We start from the raw sequence: 22,385 nt of genomic DNA on the forward strand, positions 1-22,385 counted from the left end.
GAAGTTGCTTATCAGCTTAAGAAGATTTTGGACTGAGATGATGGGGTTTTCTAAATATACAATCATGTCATCTGCAAACAGGGACAATTTGACTTCCTCTTTTCCTAACTGAATACCCTTTCTTTCTCTTGCCTGATTTCTCTTGCTGCTATGTTGAATAGGAGTGATGAGAGAGGGCACCCCTGTCTTGTGCTTGTGGGAAGTCAGGGACACCAAATGGAGGGACTGGCTGGAACCATGGCAGAGGAACATAAAGTGTGAAGATGTCATGAACATTTATCAGTTCCCAAATAATACTTTTATAATTTCTTATGCCTGTCTTGATGTTAATCTCTTAATCTTGTTATCTTTGTATGCTGAGGATATACATCACCTCAGGACAACTGTGATAATTCTGTTAACTGTACACGTTGATTGTAAAACGTGTGTTTGAATAATATGAAATCAGTGTGCCTTGAAAATGAACAGAATAACAGCAATTTCTAGGGAACAAGGGATGACAACCATAAGGTTGTCTGACTGCCTGTAGAGTAGGGCAAAAAGAGCCATATTTTCCTTCTTTCAGAGAGCCTATAAACGGATATGCAAGTGGGGAAGATATCACTAAATTTTTTTCCTAGCAAGGAATATTAATTCCCTGGGAAAGGAATGTATTCCTGGGGGGAGGTCTATAAATGGCTGCTCTACGACTGTTTGTCTTGTGCAGTTGAGATAAGGACTGAGATACACCCTGGTCTCCTGCAGTGCCCTCAGGCTTACTACGGTGGGGAAAAACTCTGCCCTGGTAAACTTGTGGTCAGACCACTTGTCTGCTCTCGAACCCTGTTTTCTGCTAAGATGTTTTATCAAGACAATATGTGCACCACTGAACATAGACCCTAATCAGCAGTTCTGCTTTTGCCCTTTGCCTTGTGATCTTTGTTGGACCCTTCTCAGTAATTCTTCTTTTGACCTTTGTCCTGTTCCCTCAGAACCATGTGATCTTTGTTAGACCCTTATTAATAGTTCTGCTTTTTGCCCTTTGAAGCATGTGATCTTTGTACCTACTCCCTGTTCTTACACCCCCTTCCCTTTTGAAACTCTTAATAAAAATTTGCTGGTTTTGAGGCTCAGGTGGGCGTCACGGTCCTACCTGTATGTGATGTCACCCCTGGTGTCCCAGCTGTAAAATTCCTCTCTTTATACTGTCTTTATTTCTCAGCTGGCTGACACATATGGAAAATAGAAAGAACCTACATTGAAATATTGGGGGTGGGTTCCCCCAATATTGTGCCAGTTTTTAAAGGGAATTTTTCCAGTTTCTGCCCATTCAGTATGATATTTGCTGTGGGTTTGTCACAAAAAGGTCTTATTTTGAGATACGTTCCATCAAAACCTAGTTTATTGAGAGTTTTTAGCATGAAAGGGTGTTGAATTCCGTTGAAGGCCTTTTCTGCATCTATTGAGATAATCATGTGGTTTTCATCGTTGGTTCTGTTTATGTGATGGATTATGTTTATTGATTTGCATATATTGAACCAGTCTTGCATCCCAGGGATTAAGCCAACTTGATCTTGGTGGATAAGTTTTCTGATGTGCTGCTAGATTTGGTTTGCCAGTATTTTATTGAGGATTTTCACCATTGATGCTCATCAGGGATATTGGTCTAAAATTCTCCTCTTTTGTTGTGTCTCTGCCAGGCTTTGGTATCAGGATGATGCTGGCCTCTGTCTTCTGCATCAATTACGCTGGGAACTGCAGACGGGAGCTGTTCCTATTCAGGCATTTTGGAATGGACTCCCAGTGAGGGAATAATTTCTAGCAGCCAAAAGATTACATCCTGCTGTGAAGGTTCAGATAATTGTTAGCATTTTGTAACAAAAAATGTTTAAATTAAGATATGTATATTTTTCCTTAGATGCTATTGCTCATCTAATATAGAATAGTGTAAACATTATTTTTATATTCAGTTGACATTTTAAAAATTATGTCATTTATTTTATTGTGGTGTTTGCTTTATATTGGTGGTCTGGAACCTGACTTCTAATAGCTATAAAATATGCCTGTGTTTTGTGTCTTGTTTATCTCTTGTCAGAGTTTTTGACTAAATTTTATTTTCTTTGATCCTGGTATAGCTATCACATCTTTTCTTTGGTTACTATTTTTAAAATACTTATTTCTGTCCTTCATGTTCACACTATTTATGTCCTCATCTAAAGTGAGTTTCTGGTTCAGAACATATAGTTGCGTCCTGGATTTTTAAAAACCCATTCTGCAAATCTTCCTTTTGATGTGGAAATTTAAGTCATTTACATTTAATGTACACTTATGATACACATAACAAAGCACATTAAGATATCATTTTACACAAGTCAGAATGACTATTCTTAAAATGTCACAAAAACAACAGATATTGGTGTGGATTCATCAGGGATGTTAATCATGGATCATGCAAACTGGAGTACAGTAGCACGACCTTGGCTCACTGTAGCCTCTGCCTACTTAGCCTCTTGAGTAGCTGGAATTACAGACATTTGCATGGGTAGTTTTTGTATTTTTGGTAGAGATGAGGTTTTGTCATATTTGCCAGACTGGTCTCGAACACTCTGAGATCCAGACTGGATCTCAAGTGATGCACCCATCTCAGCCTCCCAAAGTGCTGGGATTACACGGGTGTGAGCCAACATGTCTGGCCCAATCTGTTCAAATCTGCCCTCCAAAGAGAGACACAAGTAAAAATTAAGGCATGTGAGGATTATTCACCAATTTATTGTAATTAGTTTCCAGTTTTATGAATAATATTTAACAGGATCACAAATTAAATAAAATAGTTACCAGTTTTTCGGGAAGCTACTTTTGATAGTTTCTTCTAAAACTGGATGAAAGATACAAATACTATAAGGCACTGTTTGCATATTGGAAATGATGTCCAAAGACCAAATATTGTTAATAATTAATACTCTAATAAACATCATGTCAGAATTTCTGTGTTTTCTTTTTCCTTTGTACCCTTGTCAGGATTACAACGTCATCAGGACTGCATTTTCATCAGGAATGAATATTCCTTCTACAATGCAAAGAAAAAAAAACACAAAATATTTGCTGATGGAAAGGTAAAAGGAGAAATTTTCTTTTGGTTTTAATGTTTAATTTTTTTTATTGTCACCTGCTAAAAAATGCTTACTAGTCACTCCTTTAAATAGTGTCATGTGGCAGAAAGATGTAAAATGGTTGATCATTTATATGACATAAAGATGAAACATCGTCATGGCATGAACAAAAACGAGACTTGTTGCTAGAAGTGTTTTCTAGTCTAACATATGATAATTACTCATTCTATAAATCTGTTGGAGGAATTTATAAGATAGATAAGACAGATGATAGGTTATAGATAGATAGATAATAAATTGCCAGATAGATAGATAGATAGATTCCAGATGGAAAATTTTACTTTAGCAAAAAATAATTTTATTCTGACTATATAAAAATGTACTTAAGAATTACCTTTGATAAAAGCCAAGTGGACTGTATTCAATTTTCTTCATAGCCTGTGTAATACACCATCGCTTGCTTCTTCCTACATGCCATTGGTCAGCCCCAGACAGTGGGCAGTGTCGCATTGCCTGCCCGTTGTTTATATAACCTGTGAATGTAAATGCTGGATGTTGAAGAAGGAAACAGTGTCTGCTTAGTGAAAGGAGTGACATTCAATGGATCCCAAATATCAGCGTATGGCGCTAAATGATGGTCGTTTCATGTCTGTGTTAGGATTTGGCACCTATGTGCCTCCAGAGGTAACATAATCATATTTTCAGTGTTGAGCATTTAAAAGAGCAAATCTGGAACAAGTAGAAGATGACCTGGGTTTTAGCTTTGTGTTCCTGTGGTACTCTGCATGATTCACCTGGTCTGTTTTAATAGGCCAGAGCTATTCCAAGTTCAATGAGAAAAGGCAGTCAATCTGTTCTGCACTGAGGTCTGGTCATATGGTCATGTACTGCTTACTTTTATTTTGTGCACTGTTTTTTTTTTTCTTCTGTTTATGGGTGTTCCCAGCTTTGCAGAATATTTAAAACTCAACAGTGAAGAACACTGCCTGGCATTTCCTTTGGTAGGAGATTGACTGCAGTGGAATGGTTTCTGTATTTCTTTCTATTATTGAAGAAATTGTTTATTCTTCCAAGTATACATGATCAAACAAATCTTTGTGGTAACAGTGTCTGGAGATGGGGTGTATGAAAATTCTTGGGGAGAGTATTGGTGAGCTGCTGTGTGGCCTTGAGCATGACAGAGTAATAATACTGGTCTTGGACTTAATACAATTTCCCATGTACAACTTTCACCTCGAGGAAAATTATCTGAAAGGAAAAATAACTTTATTTTAAGAAAAAACTAGAACCTCACAAGAGAAATTTTAAATTTTTGGTCCATGTTAATATGCATCAGATTTGTATCAAAATGGTATGGGTGTTCCCCTGACATGAAAGTAGGCAAAATGGAGACTTTATTTTCTAGGCTGAACTATTTCTATACTGGAAGAAAACATGTATTCCAAAGCTACTAAGTATGTGAATAAGGACTAATCACATAAAAATTTGTCTCACTTTTCTCAACTTTACATTGTAAGAATTTACAGAGAAACATCTTGAAGACATCAACACTAGTGGTTTACTTTGTAATGAAAATTGGCATGAAGGGGAAGTAAGGAAAAGCACAACACGGAAACTTTAGCCTTGGTAAACTTGAGTGCCTGCATAGCAAAGAGAAGATCAGGGCTGGTATTGCGGAAGGCAGTGAGACCTGGCATCCAGTTCCTTTTAATATCATTGGAAATAGAAAAACTCCTGAAATACTCATATTAAAATAGAAAATTGTTCTATTTATGGCTTTGTTGTTTAAAAAATGTACCTTTCAAATATTTATCCAAATTTGATAGAGAAGTCAATCATTTTAAATTTCACTGAACTTAGTCTCCAAAAAAGTTATCCTTATTTTTTAAGACTAAAGCATACCTTACTAATCTTTTACAGGTTGCAGTTAATTTCTTATGTATAAATCTACATCCTTGGAGTGTATGTCTCTATTCCTCATATTTAGTTCTGTCATGCACACAGAATGGCTAATGGCTGTGTAGAAAGGAATCAACACAATAGACTGCCACTTGTAGATGTACCTGTTTTCAAAGTTGGAGTCTGACTGGTATCTCAGAATTTCTCACCATTTCCTAACTAATAAGGGTACTGTCTATAATTAACTGCTTGTACAATGTGTGGGGTTTCTACATATCTGCTTTCTTCACAAGACTGGGAGTTTTGTATGTGGTGTACAGACTGGGTCAATGTAATCCGTACCCAGTTAAAATCTTGGGAATTGAGTGTCCAAATAGCATCCCCTGTAGACAATGTTTCTCCTATGTTGTCAAAATGTGATGCTGGAGGAAGTCAGTGTGTTTTGTGTAACATCACTGAGACAGGAATCATAGGAACTTGCAGCGTATTCTTTCTGTAGTTCCTTCCATGTGCCTTCTTCCATGTGTTAATTTCACTATATTAAAAACAATTAGGAGGCTTCCTGCAGTGGCTCATGCCTGTAATCCCAGCACTTTGGGAGGTGGAGGCAGGTGGATCCCTTGAGTTCAGAAGACTGAGCCTGGGCAACATAGCGAAACCCCATACCTACCAAAAATACAAAAATTTAACTGGCATCATGGTGCCTATCTGTGGTCCTAGCTATCTGGGGAGACGGAGGTGAGAGGATTATTTCAGCCTGAGATGAAGTGGGGGAGGGGCAGAGTTTTCAGCGGGGTGAGATTGTGCCACTGTACTCCAGCCTGGGTGACAGAGTGAGACTCTCAAAAAATAATAAAGACTAATTTGAGTCCTGTTAATTTGTCCAACAAATGACTGAATCTGAGGTTGTTCTTGGGAAACACCACGCTAGTGATCAACCAGGAATTACCTGGGATTGAAGAGGTCCAGGGATACCCAACATTTATTACTAAGCAGGAAAGACTAAAGCAAATTGGGATGGATTTATCACCACCTATATAGAACTAACCCGAGATGCAAGAATGATGTGATTTTTGTGAAGGTCATTGTTTGTGCCTGAACTACCTGTTGAGCATATTGAACACCAACTACTACTTTTCATTGCTCCTCCGGGTTCCTAGGAATAGACTTGTGGAGGTTACAAAATTAGCAATAGAAGCTGGTTTCTGCCATATTGATTCTGCTCATTTATATAATAATGAGGAGCAGGCTGGACTGGCCATCCGAAGCAAGATTGCTGATGGCAGTGTGAAGAGAGAACACATATTCTACACTTCAAAGGTGCCTATGATGAGCATGCATGCACATGTATTTAATGTGATCGTGTGGAGATGACAATTCTGTAACGATCTGTAGGTGTGGGTGAATTATGCTTATTGGTTCCAATTTATTGACACATTCAGGTGTTAAAACTGAAATAAAAGGTGGCGAATGATCATGGCTTTCTCATGATTGTTGTGTTCAAATTTGTTACTTGAAAATCACTTTACTTTTTTGAGCCACAGCTCAGATCTGTAAAATATTTTTATGCATTTTTTAATTTCAATGGCTTTTGTGGTACAAGTGGATTTTGGTTACATGAATAAATTCTATAGTGATGATTCTGAGATTTAAGGGAGCCCATCAGGTGATCAGTGGACACTGTACTCAATATGTAGGCTTTTATCCCTCACCTTACTCCCAACCTCCCCCAACACTGAGTCCCGAAAGTCCATTATATCATCTGTATGTCTTTACATCCTTATAGCTTAGTTCCCACTTATAAGTGAGAATGTACGGTGTTTGGTTTCCATTCCTGAATTACTTAGAATAATGGCCTTAAGCTCCATCCAAGTTGCCACAAAAGACATTATTTCAATCCTTTTTACATACACACCATTCTATGATGTATATATAACACATTTTCATTATTCATGCATTGGTCAATGGACACTTAGGTTGGTTTTATATTTTTGCAATTGTGAATTGCATTGCTATACACGTGTCTGCATGTGTCTTTTTCATGTAGGCTCCTTTTCTTTTTGGCAGATGCCAGTAGTGGGATTGACGGATCAAATGGTAGATCTACTTTTGAGTTCTCTGAGGAATCTCTGTACTGTTTTCCATAGACATTTTACTCATTTACAATTCCCACCAGCAGCGTAAAAGTGTTCTCTCTTCACTGCATTCATGCCAACTTCTGTTTTTTTTTTTTTGACTTTTTAATTATAACCATTCTTGTAGGAGTAATCTCACTGTGGTTTTAATTTGCACTTCCCATATTAGTAATGTTGAACCTTTTTTCATATTTTGTTGACTGTATATCTACTTTTGAGAAATGTGTATTCATGTCATTTGCCCACTTTTTTCATGGGATTATTTGTTTTTATCTTGCTGACTTGTTTGAGTTCCTTGTAGATTCTGGATAATAGTCCTTTGCTGGAAGCATAGTTTGCAAAATTTTTCTCTCATTCTGTAGGTTGTCTCTTTACTTTCATGATTACTTCTTTTGCTGTGCAGAATCATTTTTAATTAGGTCCCGTTTATTTAGTTTTGTTTGTGCATTTGCTTTTGCGGGTCTTAGAGATAAATTCTTTGTTGAGGCCAATGTAAGGAAGAGTTTTTCCAATGCTGTCTTCTAGAATTTTTATGGTTTCAGGTCTTAGACTTAAGTTTTTGATCCATCTTGAGTTGATATGTGTATAAGGAGAGATGGTATCCAGTTTCATTCTTCTACATGTGGCTTACCAGTTTATGCCAGCACCATTTATCGAACGGAGTCTGTTCCCCAATTTATGCTTTTGTTTGCTTTATCAACAAAGATCAGTATTTGACTTCATTTCTGGGTTCTCTATTTTGTTTCATTTATCTAAATGCCTATTTTTATATTAATACTATACTCCTTTCCTAACTACAACCTTGTAGTATAATTCAAAGTCTGGTAATGTACTGCCTCCAGATTCCTTTTTTTTTTGCTTAGCATTGCTTTGGTTATTGTGGCTCTTTTGTAGTTCCATATGAATTTAGAATATGGCCATTTTCAGAGTATTGATTCTTTCTATCCATAAGCATGCAATGTTTTTCCATTTGTTTGTTTTATGTATCATTTCTTTTAGCAGTGTTCTGTTTTTCTTGTAGGGATGTTTCATCTCTTTGGTTAAGTATATTCCTAGGGATTTTATTTTATTTTATTTACAGCTATTGTAAAGGGCTTGATTTCTTAATTTGACTCTCAGCATGGTTGTTGTTGGTTTATGGCAGTGCTACTGATTTCTGTACATTGATTTTGTAACCTGACTTTACTGAATTTGTTTATCAAATCTAGGAGACTTCTGGATGAGTCTTTAGGGTTTTGTAGGTATATGATTATATTACTGGCAAACAGCAATACTTTAACTTCCTCTATTCAAATTTCAATTCCCTTCATTACTTTTTCTTTCCTGATTTCTCTGGCTAGGATCTCCAGTATTAAGTTAAATATTAATAGAAGTGGTAAAATTGGGCATCCTTGTCTTGTTCCAGTTCTCAGGAGGATGTTTTAAACTTTTCTCCATTCAGTATGATGTTGGCTGTGAGTTTGTCATATACGGTTTTTGTTATTATCAGGCAAGTCCCTTTTATGTCTAGTTTGTTGCAGGTTTTTATCATAAAGGGATAGCAGATTTAACAATTGCTTTTTTTTTTTTTTGCATCTATTGCGATAACCATGTGGTTTTTCTTTTTAATTCTCTGTTATATATCATATTTATTGACTTGCCTATGTTATACCATCCCTGTGCCCTTGGGATATAACCCACTTGATCATGATATATTATCTTTTTGATGTTCTGATGCATTTGGTTAGCTAGTATTTTCTTGAGGATTTTTAAAAATCTATGTTCATCAGGGATATTGATCTATAGTTTTCTATTTTTGTTTTGTCCTTTCCTGGTTTTGGTATTAGGGTGATACTGGCTTCATAGAATAATTTAGGCAGAGTTCCCTCTATCTTTTTGAATATTTTCAGTAGGATTTGTACCAATTTCTTTTTGAATGTCAAGTAGAATTCAGCTATGAACTCATCTGATCCTTGGCTTTTTTGTTGGCAATTTTTTATTACTGATTCATTGTTGCTGCTTGTTATTGGTCTGTTCTGGGTTTCTATTTCTTCCTGATCTAATCTAAGAGGGTTATATGGTTCCAGGAATTTATCAAGTTACTCTAGATTTTATAGTTTGTGCATATAAAGGTGTTCTTAGTTGTCTTGAATGACTTTTTGTATTTCTGTGATACATTTGTAATGTGTCCAGTTTCACTTCTAATTGAGCTTATTTGGATCTTCTCTCTTCTTTTCTTGGTTAATCTCACTAATGGTCCAGCAAATTTGTTCCTCTTTTCAGAGAACCAGCTTTATCTTTCATTGATCTTTTGTTGGGGGTGTTTTGTTTCAATTTCATTTAGTTCTGCTCTAATATTATTTCTTCTAGTATCTTTGGGTTTAGTTAGTTCTTGTTTCTCTAGTACATCTTTCGTCAATTTGTGCTCTTTCAGACTTTTTGATGTAGACATTTAATGATATGAACTTGCCTCTTAGCTCTGCTTTTGCTGTATTCCAGAGGTTTTCATAACTTGTGTCACTATTATCATTTATTTCAAAAAATTACTGAATTGCCATTTTGATTTTATTGTTAACCCAAAATCATTCAAGAGCAGATTAATTTCCACGTATTTGTATAGTTTTGAGGGTTCCTTTCAGAGTCAGTTTCTAGTTTTATTACATTGTGTTCTAAGAGATACTTGATATAATTTGGATTTTCTCAAGTTTATTGACACTTGTTTTGTGGCCTATCATATGGTCTATCTTGCAGAATGTTCCATGTGCTGATAAGAAGAATGTACGTTCTGCAGTTGGTGGGTAGAATGTTCTGTAAACATCTGTTTAGTAAACTTTTTTCTAGAGTATGTTAAATCCATTGTTTCCTATTTACTTTCTGCCTCAATTATCTGACTAGTGCTGTACAATGGAGTATTGAGTCCCTCACTATTATTGTGTTGCTAACCATTTCTTAAGTCTGCTAGTAATAGTTTCACAAATCTGGGAGCTCCAGTGTTAGGTGCATATAAATTTAAGATTGTAATATGTTCTTGCTAGATTGGTTCTTTTATCATTATATAATGATTTTTGTCTTTTTTTTCTTACTGCTGTTGCTTTACAGTCTGTTTTCTCTGATATAAGAGTAGCAACTCCTGTATACTTTTGGTTTCCATTTGCAAAGAATCTCTTTTTCCACCTTTTAAACTTGAGTTTATCCAAATCTTTATGTGTTAGGTGAGTCTCTTGAATACAGCAGGTATTTGGTTTGTAATTTATTATCCATTCTGCCATTCTGTATCTTCTAAGTGGAGCATTTAGGCCATTTATGTTCAATGTTATTACTGAGATGTGAGGTACTGTTCTTTTCATCATGTCAGTTGTTACCCAAATACTTTTGGTTGCTGTTGTGTTATTGTTTTATAGGATTCATGAGTTTTATGCTTTCAGGAGGTTCCATTGTGGTGAATAACAATCTTTTGTTTGAAGATTTAGAACTCCTTACAGCATGCTTTGTAGAACTGGTTTGATAATGTCAAATTCCTTCATCATTTGTTTTTCTAAAAATGACTATTTCTCCTTCATTCATGAAACGTAGTTTTGCTGGACACAAAATTTCTGACATTTATTTTGTTTAAGAAGGCTACAGATAGGACCGCAATCCCTTCTCGTTTTTAAGTTTTCTGCTTAGAAGTCCTCTGTTAGTTTGATAGATTTTTGTGTTACCTGAAGCTTTTTCTCATATCTCTTAGAATTATTTCCTTCATGTTGACTTTAGATAGACTCATGACTATGTGACTTGGTGGTAATATTTTTGCAATAAATTTCCAAGGAGTTCTTTGAGCTTCTTCTATTTGAATATCTAAATCTCTAGCCAGGCCAGGAAAGTTTTTCTCAATTATTCTCTCAGGTAAGTTTTCCAAACTTTTAGACATCTTTTCTCCCTCAGGAACACCAGTTATTCTTAGGTTTGGCTGTTTTACATAATCTCATATTTCTTAGATAATTTGTTCATTTTTTTTTTTTTTCTTTGACAAGAGTCTTGCTTTGTTGCCCAGGCTGCTGGAGTGCAGGTGCGTGATCTTGGCTCACTGCTGCAACCTCCGCCTCCCAGGTTAAAGCGATTCTCCTGCCTCAGGCTCCTGAGTAGCTGGAATTGTAGGCACATGCCACCATGCTGGGCTAATTTTTGTATTTTTAGTAGAGACTGGGTTTCACCATGTTGGCCAGGCTGATCTTGAACTCCTGACCTCAAGTGATTCACCCAACTCGGCCTCCCAAAGTGCTGGGATTACAGATCTGAGCCACCCATCCAGCCTGATTCTTTCTTCTTTATCATTGTCTGATTGGGTTAATTCAAAAGCCTTGTCTTTGAGCTCTGAAATTCTTTCCTTTACTTGTTCTAGTCTATTGTTGAAACTTTCCACTGCATTTTGTATTTCCCTAAATGTGTCTTTCATTTCCAGAAGTTCTGATTGGTTTTTCTTTGTGATATTTATCTCCCTGGAAAATTTTTTATTTATATCCTGAATTTTCATTTTTAATTTTTTAGGTTGTTTTTCACCTTTCTGTGATATCTCCTTGAGTAGCTTAATAATGAATCTTCTGAATTCATTATCTGGTATTTCAAATATTTTATCTTAGTTTGGATTTATTGCTGGGGAGCTAGTGTGATCTTTTTGGGGTGACTTGGGTGACCCCAGGGTTTGGGGTTGACAAAATCTTTTGTCATATTACCATAATGACTTTTCTGACGTCCTCTCATTTTGCTAGATTATTTCTTCTAATTATTCTTGAATTCATTTTTGATTTCCCTGTTTTTCTTTTTTCCCTTTTAAGGATCTGACTTTAATATTTATAGTTTATAATAGCCTAATTGGGTTCTTAGTGCTATTAGGTGTGAAGACTTATATGAGTTCCTTGGTTATAGAGAGTCTTTGTATCATGGCTTCCTCAGATGTTGGTTGTAGTAGCTATATATACTCAGTGTGTGGGCAAGTTTACTGTCTCCTATGGGAATGGAATGGCAGCAGTCTCTTGAAGCTTATCTTATACTCCTGTTGTATGTACTTTTATATTTATTCAACTTTTTCCCACTATTTTATTTATCAAGTTTATTTATTGAGGATCCCCTACCCAGGGATACCACTGCAGGCTAGTAGAGGTGGTATCTCTGGATAGGAACCATTTGTAGCTAAAGCAGGTGGATAAATGAAGTACCCAATGTGGTTGGGAGAGCTTTCAATTGGATTCACCTCTTTTATCAACGCTAAGGATGGAAGCTACCTCAGCTCCCATGCCAGGTTGACAGGAAAGCTATGCACTTCCCGGTCTCACTCTTGTCCCAGTGTTCTGCATCTTGAGATCAGACAGGTACCTCTTTTCATCTCTAGAAATGTTAACATTCCAAGTAGGGAGAAATTGTGACTGCCTCTCATGCAAGCCTGAACCTGGGGAGTGCTCTTCCTGTGGGGACGCAGTCATTCTGAAGAGTTCCAGGAAAGCTGTGTATGGGTGTACCCATGCAGAGCTTCTTTAGGAGAAGCCGTAGCTATGTCTGCATTGATGGAAAAGGGGGGAAAGGAGACCCCTTCTCCAAGACCCTTCATGAGCACCAAGGCCACTTGACTGTTGGTGGTAGAGGTTTAGACTTTCCCTACTGAATCTAGCACTGAAATTGTGTCTCTGCTGAAAGAAACTTGCCGCCAATGTAAAGATCTGGAACTCAAGTCCTGCTATCTGGATATTTTTGTCCTGATGTGATGCTCTTTCCATTACGAGTAGAAGATCCTCAGAGCCAGACTACAGTGATAGATTGCTATTGCTCTTCTGGGTCTAGCGACCCAGTGGGGTTGCCCCTCTCTGGGCTAGTGCTGGGGAATATTGGAAAGGGATCCTGTGATGTGACCTGTCTTCATGTCTCCCAGCAGTGGGTACCAGCACCAGTTCTCATGATGGTGTCAGGGAAGTGACATAGACTGTGAGATTCTTTGGTTGCAGATAGCCATTTTGTGTTGGCTTTCTCAAATGCTGGATATAATAGTAGTGAACATGTCTCAGGGACAGACTCAGGACTTCTTGTTAGTAAGATAGATGCAGGCAACAGGGTCAGCTGAGATTACAAACAAGTTTTCTTCTTCCTGGGTGCAATGTTATTCTACCTAGGGATGCTGTAATGAACTGTGTTGGCCTCCAGCTCTTGCACAAGAGCACCAGCTGTGAGATTTGAGCTTGCCTATGTTTCCCTAGGGAGGTATTCTCGTTTCTCAGGTGATGGGCAGGGTCATAGAGTTCCCAAAAGTTTATGTCCTTTGTGTTAAGCTACCAGGGTGAGTGGAGGGGCACAATCAGGTTGGGTCAGGGTTAGGCAGGTCTGCATTCTGACTCTCCTGGAGTGGTGCTAGCTGCAGCTGCTCTGAGGGCAAAGAGATGGTTCTCAGGCTAATAGGGTAATGCTTTGTTGTGCAGAAGCATTCACACAGGGAGTGGGAAGTAGCAGGTGGCAGTAAGCCTCACTGAGATCCCACACAGTTGGCAAGGCAGATCTCAGTTCTACAGTGCTTTGTTGCCCAGGCTGCTGAGTGCAGGTGCTAGGAGCACTGGACTAAGTTCTAAGAAACCTGTGCTCAGAAGTGCCCTGGGACAAAAGTTTTCCTGTAGAGATAGCAACTGTGGCTTTCAAGCTATGCCCCTCCTCATCCAACTGCAAGGCCAGGCACAAGACTTCTGCATTTGTGTCTGCAGCACACTTCTTGCTTGCCCCCAGAATTCTAACCAAAGGAGTTCATCCCCACTCAAATAACATGAAATTCAGTTGGGAGCTTCTTTCAATCTGTGACCCCTGCCTGAAGTAGTTGGCTGACTTCACTGAGGGTCCTCTGTGAGATAAAATAAAAAATGGCCTCCTTCTGTCCATGCTGGAGATCGGGAATGCCTTTGTGGCATTTCCCACTGCTGCTTCTACTTTATTTCTCACCTCTCCCTAAATCAGTTAGGCCCCATGGCCTACATTTTCAGAGTCCCTGGTAGGAAAAGGGTATTCTGGAGACAGTTTCTCCCCTTCTTACACTCTGGGCACTGAGTTTTTCATCTGTCCTACAGTGTGTGCTGCAGCCTGCCACTTCTTTCAAAGGGTCTGTGAATTCTTTGTTTTTCTATTAAGTTTCTGCATTGCTTCTTGGAAAATAGTTCACAGTGTGAATACACATTATTCTGGTTCTTCCAAGTGGGAGGGACATGCTAACACTGCCTCTGATCCACAATCTTGGGGAAAAAAATCTCAGATCAGGCTATAAAATCAGAGAACTATAATCATATTATAGTTTTTCTTAGGTCCTGGATGGCTTTCATTAATATCTTATTATTCTGAATCTCAATTGTCCCTTTCATCAGAGTGTGAGTGGGGAGAGTACAAAATAAGGGAGCCCTATAGGTATTAAATAACATATAAAGTATCTTGAATGGAGTTCCACAAATGTCATCATGTTAAGAACATTATTTTCTTTAGTTTCTAAGCAACAGGAATAACTATTATTGTCCATTGGGTTCAATGGATGAGAAAATTAGACAATTGAAGTGTTTTATAAATTCTATCAAACATTCAGATAATGAGCATAATTACTGATATCAAATTTTACCTATTGAAAATTTTAATTGCATTGTTTAGCAATTGTCTAACTATATTTGCAATAGATAGTAGAATTTACATGGATAGATCATATCAAAAGAAAATACAAGAATGTGAATTTTTTTTGCTAGCAGTCATCAGTTTTGAACCAGTGAAAAAAAAGTCTAAATATTAGGTGGGGCAAACTAATAAAACTGGGTCATGTTTTTATTCAACACAATTCTTTACTTTTACCCTGCAGCTTTGGTGCACTTTCCATCAACCAGAGTTGGTCCAACCAGCCTTGGAAAGCTCACTGAAAAAAACCTCAACTGGACTATGTTGACCTTTATCTTATTCATTTCCCAATGGCTCTCAAAAGTTGGCAGTTTTTGAGATCAAACTTTTCTCTTGTGTTGCCAGCATGACAATCCTTTACATTGATGGTAGAATTAAGCTTCTTCTTAGGAGGATGTAGGTATTGTGACATGGAAGAAGAGTCCTAAGCTAACCCCTGGTTTATTGAATAAATAGTGAAACCTTCCTTCTCTAATGTATGATGACAACAGAAGACAGTACATCAACCTCAAAGCCTCTGCCTCAAAAACTCAAGAAAATAACAATAGCCACCTTCAAGGCTCTGTCTTAATTGGGGTTCCTGAGTCCATCTCTTAGGATGTTCGCAGATGCAGAGATTCATGCAGCTGTGGTGCCAAAAGAAACCACTGCACATATGGTACACAGTGAGTTTCCATTATCTCTCCCCATTTTAAGCTGAAATAGATTTGGTGGAACTCACTCTGGGTGAGTCTTAAAAAGGAAACCATAATGGGACCTGAGAATCCTTGCCTTTTTCACTAAAGCTTGTTTCACAATGGAGTTTGTAGCTTTGCTTAGTCATGAATTTCGGTTGTGCATAACTTTTAAATTTACAGGGAAAAACTCAGGCTAGTTTATTTAAAAAAGAGCTTATTGCATGATGCAAATGGGTAGTCACTGCCATGAATAAAGATTTGACCTAGACTCTAAAAATGTGACCTTTTCTCCATAATTATCTATGAACTCCAAGAGGTTTTCTGGATTTTTGTCCCAGTCTTTTTCACTGTTGGCAATGATAGCTTTGAGGCAGCTCAAGGCTCATGGTGATTAACATAAGAGAGCCTCCATGGGTCTTACAACTTTCAAATACATATTGAAAAGAACTTCCATTTGACCATGTTTGGTTTATGATCCTGCTCATGTACTATCAAATCTTCAGGAGGATAAGGAACTCTTATTGTATCACCTGGATCAAGAATACAATCCCTTATTGCTGGATGTCAAGGACTTTTTGAGTCAAGGAGTGGCATTTCCCCAGAGAAAATTATAGGAGCAGATAAAAGTAACAAAAGTCAACTGTGAAATCCCATTAAAACCTGTAAAATGTTTATATATATAATGGAAGTAGGAGATTAAAGGAAGCCTGTCTCCTAAAGACATGCCTTAAAACTCTGTACGTGAGACACTTTGCCCACACCACTTTCTGGAACATTGCAGGCACCTGGTGGATTATCCTAAAATGTACATGGGAACAAGCCTATGGGTGGAGAAATTAAATTGTGACATTAAAATGACTGCTTCTACTTCAGCCAGGTGAGACGCTACTACCAACAGATGAAAATGGAAAAGTAATATTCGACACAGTGGATCTCTGTGCCATATGGGAGGTAAGTGCTAGGAGGACAGAGTACAGAAAAGGAAGACAAGAGGTAAATCTGTTTCCCAGCTTTCATGTGCAACCAATGGAACATGCACCACTGGAACTAGAAATTAAGGAGCTTGACAAAGGAAGTTTTCCTCAGTGGTAGGGAAGAACACATGACTGAAATAGAATAGTGGGAAATGAAGGAGATAAACTGGGGACAAGGAAGACAGGTATTCCTCCCCCTCCATGTGCATTTTTCTCTCCAGCTTCCTAAAGAGGATACCCAAATTCTTCTTGCTGTCACTATCCTTTTCTGTTATCTGTTGTAATTCTCTTGAGAATCGCTGCTATTTCCATTGTCATATCTTAACAGTTGTTGCTTTAACAGTTCTGTCTTGCATTTATCATAATCTGCAGCCAACTGCACAAATAATTCCTCACAACCCCTTCCCAGGCCATGGAGAAGTGTAAGGATGCAGGATTGGCCAAGTCCATCGGGGTGTCAAACTTCAACCGCAGGCAGCTGGAGATGATCCTCAACAAGCCAGGACTCAAGTACAAGCCCATCTGCAACCAGGTGAGGGCCCTCAGCCTCCTCTCCTTTCTCTTCTCAATACCCATCTTCCTGTCCTACTGCCTGGCTTCCATTTGTTTTGTTCCACTTACATTTGTGAAATAGAAGATTCTAGAAAGCAAAGCCTCTGTCTAGAAGAACATGGAAGACCCTTAATCGTACCTCTCCTTGGAGAAGTCTTAGTGAAAAAGGTACAGAGCCCTTCATGCTGAATTCTGTATACTATTTTTGGAGGAGGTAAATTTCATCAAGGAGGACTGAAATGGTTAATCAGAGCTCAGGGAGAAGGTGGACTTATCTCTAAGGTTTGAAAAGACCACCAGAGAGTGGATTGGTAAACATGATTTGGAGTATAATGTGTATAATTATAAAGGCCATAAAAACATGGGATGAGCAATAAATCAGGAGAGAGTGAGAATAAGAGAAGATAGGTACTACGGGTTTAAATAAGGTTTAGATGTCTGAATGCTTTTTATTGGCATCTCTGTTTTCATAGTTCTTAAGCAGGTACTAAGAAATAACTGGAAACAGTGAAAGTCATCCAGGTTAGGGAGAGGAAGTTACCTGTTTATGAGAGCTGCTTGAGAGATAAGCTGACAGGACGTCGCGTGCTACCCCCACCCTTGCCTCGTGTAGAAAAGCCTGCTAATGTTGCCTCATTTAGACCCAGACCCAAAACGGGAGTCTTACAGCTGGACCACCTAGGAAGAAAAGTTCTAAAGCACAAAAAAGAAAGCCTTTCATTTCGGAACACTTATTTGCAGCTGGCAATAGGGGAATGGACTAACTGACTAAACTTCCATCCTGCCCATCCTGCCCTTCATTTCAGTCCTTCCACATTGTTATTTCGTGTTTGGACTGTGCTGGAAGAACTGTTTTATACAGGCTGCTATTCAATAAATTTGTAAATACCATACCCACCAAAGGATTTAACACTGAAAAATTAAGATAACATTGGAAAATTCTAAAACAGTCACTTTTCACTCCTGAGATGTAGGTGGTCAAGAGAAATGAGGAACACTGTAGAAGCCATATGCAAGATGCACAGATGGCATTGTGTTTGCTGTGGACTCTGTTGATGTTGAAAGAATGGAGGAAGTCAAAATTGAACTTTAGAAAATAGAGTATAAGAAAAGAAAGATGTCCCTGTACTTATGGGTGCTAAGAAACTAGACTTGAAGATCTTGTCTCTCTCAGAAATTGAGCAATTGTTAGCAATGGTTGAACTGAGCTCATCAACTCCTTGGCATTTGCAGCCTACCTGTGCAATCATAGAACATGAAATAAAGGATTTGAGAAGCTCCATGATGTGATAATGAAAAGAAAAATATTGCAGTAATATAAAAAGATGAATATGATACCTCTTCTATATATGTGGAATAGATTTTCTCTGGTCTGATTTTGACAAATGCAAGACTGTCTACAGCCTGGATTTCCTGTATGCCCTCCTGTGTGCTATCAAAGCTTCATTTCATTGAACAATCAGATGCCCAACTCTGTGGCTTTGTGGAAGATGAGTAAATGCAGTGATGCTTCAAGTGGTCTCTTCTCCCTAGCCCACAAATATTTCAGTACTATCATTTTGGGAAGTCAAGCAAGTATACTAAATTAACCAGAACACAATTGTGGAAATTTGACCCAAAGTTGGTGAAATAAAACTATAAAGAGTGAAAAAAGAGAGTTAACTATTTATGGAGATAACTAGTTGTGGTGGATGAAATCAACACTGAGGAAAATTTAGCAGAACATTGAGCCGACCTTGTGACTGCCCACATCTTATTTTGGTGCACCTCTTTGCTTTCTGTCATCAAATCAACTATTGAGAAGCATCTATTCTGCATATGGTTCTGTTCTCTAACTTACTCTTTTACTACTTAGAGTCAATGAGTACAGGTCTACAGTTGAAACACGTAGTATTTAAAATTTATGTATTTGGTAATATAATACAAAATCTTGATTTCCAATTAAAAAGTTAAGGAATTAATGTGGTTTTTAGTTTTACTCAATTGTTTTATTATGACAATTTTCCAATTTTAGAAAAATTTGAAGGGATAATACAGGACATCTACATGATCACAATTCACCTCTACAGACCTTTCAAAGCATGGCATAGGAATGAAGATATTCTCCCAGTAACAGTGCAATTATTTTATGTAAGGAAATAATAATGCCTTCATATCATTGATTATCCAGTCAGTGTTCAATTTCCCATTGTTTTATTGAAATGTCTTATACCTCCATTTCAACCATAAATAGAAGATGAAAAAATTTAAAGATACCATATAATAAGATTAAGTACCTGAAATTTATACCAAATTAAAAGATGTGTATGACCTCTGCAGAATTATAAAATAATGAGAAATGTTAAAGAGTAAAGAAAGGATGTATCATGAAAACAAAAAAGAAATCCAATTGTGACTTTCAGTTTGTTGTACTTTGATCAGTTAACTTGTTCCAAGTTTTTGAAAGGTAAGTTTCTGTAGATTGGCAGTTATACTTGGATGCTTTATATCATAGAAGTTAAACATTTTTGGTGAGAAACTGCCTCTACCTTGCTGTATCCCTGAAATTATACCACAGGAGGCAGCATGAAATGGCAGATTGTCCCACAATTAGTGATGCTAATTTTGATCACTTGGTTAAACAAGTGGTAACCAGATCTAATTTCCAGAGGCACGTGTTCTCCCCTTTGCAATTACTAGTAATCTGCTGGGTGAAAATAATGAAAAGGGAAAGTTATATTCCACAGCAAATTTTCACGTAATGATTGAGTATACATCAATGATGTTTTAAATTTTTGTATTGCATTATTATTGTATTTGTTCTTTCCTGGGGGCTTTAAAGTAATTACTTTCAATTTTAACTACAAGTTTACTATTCTCACTTTACATTTTATTAGGAAAAAGTTGTTTTCACTAAGTCAAGAAAAGAAACAATTACTCCTCTTGGATATACTAAAAGCTTAACTCTTTCCCTTTAATTATTCATGTCCTGGAAAAAATTTACTGTCATGATCACTGTATTAGTCCATTTTCATGCCACTGATAAAGACATATCCAAGACTGGGAAGAAAAAGAGGTTTAATGGACTTAACGTTTCACATGGCTGGGGAGGTCCCACAATCACGGTAGAAGGCGGAGGAACAAGTCACATCTTACACAGATGGCGGCAGGCAAAGAAAGAACTTGTGCAGGAAATCTTATAAAACCATCAGGTCTCCTGAGACTTATTCACTGTCTCAAGAACATCACGGGAAAGACCTGCCCCCATGATTTAATTATCTCCCACCAGGCCTCTCCCACAACACATGGGAATTATGGGAGCTACAAGATGAGATTTGGGTGGGGACACACAGCCAAACCGTATCATGCCACCCCAGCCCCTCCCAAATCTCATGTCCTTACAATTCAAAACCAGTCATGCATTCCCAACAGTTTTCTAAAGTCTTAACTCGTTTCAGCATTAGATCGAGAGTCCACAGTCCAAAGTCTCGTCTGAGACAAGGCAAGTCCCTTCCACCTATGAGCCTGTAAACTCAAAAGCAAGTTAGTTACTTCCAAGATACAATGGGGGTACAGGCATTGGGTAAATACAGCTGTTCCATGTGGGAGACATTGGCCAAAAAGGGGCTACAGGACCCACGCTAGTCTGAAATCCAGCAGGGCAGTCAAATTTTAAAGCTTCAAAATGATTAACTTTTGACTCCATGTTTCACATCCAGGAGTCAATGGAACTCCATTTACATCCGTGCTGATATAAGGGGTGGTTCCTACGTGCTTGGGCAGCTCCACTCCTGTGGCGTTGCAGGGTACAGCCTCCCTTCTGGCTGCTTTCATGGGCTGGCATCGAGTGTCTGCAGCTTTTCCATGTGCACAGTGCAAGCTGTCAGTGGATCTACCATTCTAGGGTCTGGAGGATGGTGGCCCTTTTCTCACAGCTCCATCAGGTGGTGCCCCAGCAGGGACTCTGTGTGGGGGCTCTGACCCCAGAGCACTGCCCTAGCAGAAGTTCACCATGAGAGCACGGGCCTAGTGGTAAAAACCTAGGTGGAGGTTCCCAAACCTCAATTTTTCTTTTTTATATTTTTTAAATTTTTTTTTGAGACAGAGTGCTGCTGTTGCCCAGGCTGGAGTGCAGTGGCACGATCTCAGCTCACAGCAACCTCCACCTCCCAGGTTCAAATGATTCTTCTGCCTCAGCCTCCTGAGTAGCTGGGATTACAGGCACATACCACCACTCCTGGCTAATTTTTGCATCTTTAGTAGAGATGGGGTTTCACCATCTTGGTCAGGCTGGTCTCAAACTCCTGACCTTGTGATCTGCCTGCCTCAGCCTCCCAGAATGCTGGGATTAAAGGCATGAGCCACCACGCCTGGCCCCATGCCTCAATTCTTAACTACGGTGCACCCGTAGGCTCAACACCACATAGAAGCTGCCAAAGGCTTGGGACTTGCACCCTGTGCAGCCACAGCCTGAGCTGTACCATTGGCCCCTTTTAGTCACAGCAGGAGTGATTGGGATGCAGGGCACCAAGTCCCTAGACTCCATACAGAATGGAGACCCTGGGCCCAGCGCATGAAACCATTTTTTCCTCCTAGGCCTCCACCTCTGGGCCTGCGATGAGAAGGGCTGCCATAGAGGTGTCTGACATGCCTTGGAGACATTTTCCCTATTGTCTTGGTGATTCACATTTGGCTCCTTGTTACTTATGCAAATTTCTGCAGCTGGCTGGAATTTCTTCTCAGAAAATGGGTTTTTAATTTTTACTGCATCACCAGACTGCAGATTTTCTGAACTTTTTTGTTGTTTCCCTTTTAAAACTGGATGCTTTTAACAGCACCCAAGTCATTTCTTGAATGTTTTGCTTAGAAATTTCTTTGACCACATATCCTAAATCATCTCTCTCAGATCCAAAGTTCCACAAGTTTCTAGGGCAGGGACAAAATGCCACCACTCTCTGCTACAACATAACAAGAGTCACCTTTGCTCCAGTTCCCAACAAGTTCCTCATCTCCATCTGAGACCACCTCAGCCTGGACCGTATTGTTCATATTACTATCAGCATTTTTGTCAAAGATATTCAGCAAGTCTCTAGAAAGTTCCAAATCTTCTTACATTTTTCTGTCTTCTCCTGAGCACTCCAAACTGTTACAGCCTCTGCATGTTACCCAGTTCCAAAGTCACTTCCACATTTTCAGGTATCTTTCAGCAACGCCCCACTCTACTGGTACGAAGTTACCATATTGGTCCATTTGCATGCTGCTGATAGAGACATACTCAAGAGTGGGGAGAAAAGGGGGGTTTAATGGACTTACAGCTTCAGATGGCTGGGGACGCCTCACAATCATGGCAGAAGGCAAAGAGGAGCAAGTCATATCTCACATGGATGGTAGCAGGCAGAGAGACAGCTTGTGCAGGGAAACCCATTTTTAAAATCAGATCTT

At 38.5% G+C, this 22,385-nt stretch overlaps 2 protein-coding genes and 1 pseudogene across 2 annotated transcripts in view; all 3 read left to right on the forward strand.

Moving 5' to 3' along the window:
• Window positions 1-3,254, forward strand: part of LOC105521700 (prostaglandin F synthase 1-like) — a 33,726-nt gene extending 30,472 nt beyond the window's left edge. Inside the window, exons 9-10 of the mRNA XM_011955978.1 lie at window positions 1,680-1,830; window positions 2,998-3,254. Coding sequence (XP_011811368.1) covers window positions 1,680-1,794 — 115 coding nt within the window. The 3' untranslated portion in view covers window positions 1,795-1,830; window positions 2,998-3,254. The remainder of the gene's footprint in view (window positions 1-1,679; window positions 1,831-2,997) is intronic.
• Window positions 3,255-3,689: 435 nt separating this feature from the next.
• The window catches only part of LOC105521705 (aldo-keto reductase family 1 member C4-like), a 26,025-nt gene continuing 7,329 nt past the window's right edge, over window positions 3,690-22,385 (forward strand). Inside the window, 6 exon segments of the mRNA XM_011955991.1 lie at window positions 3,690-3,772; window positions 6,140-6,308; window positions 14,946-15,011; window positions 15,013-15,061; window positions 16,310-16,389; window positions 16,822-16,944. Coding sequence (XP_011811381.1) covers window positions 3,690-3,772; window positions 6,140-6,308; window positions 14,946-15,011; window positions 15,013-15,061; window positions 16,310-16,389; window positions 16,822-16,944 — 570 coding nt within the window.
• LOC105521715 lies at window positions 17,407-18,280 on the forward strand (annotated as a pseudogene).

The sequence above is a fragment of the Colobus angolensis genome, unplaced genomic scaffold (assembly GCF_000951035.1).
Source record: "Colobus angolensis palliatus isolate OR3802 unplaced genomic scaffold, Cang.pa_1.0 Scaffold405, whole genome shotgun sequence".
In the NCBI taxonomy this organism is placed as follows: domain Eukaryota; kingdom Metazoa; phylum Chordata; class Mammalia; order Primates; family Cercopithecidae; genus Colobus; species Colobus angolensis.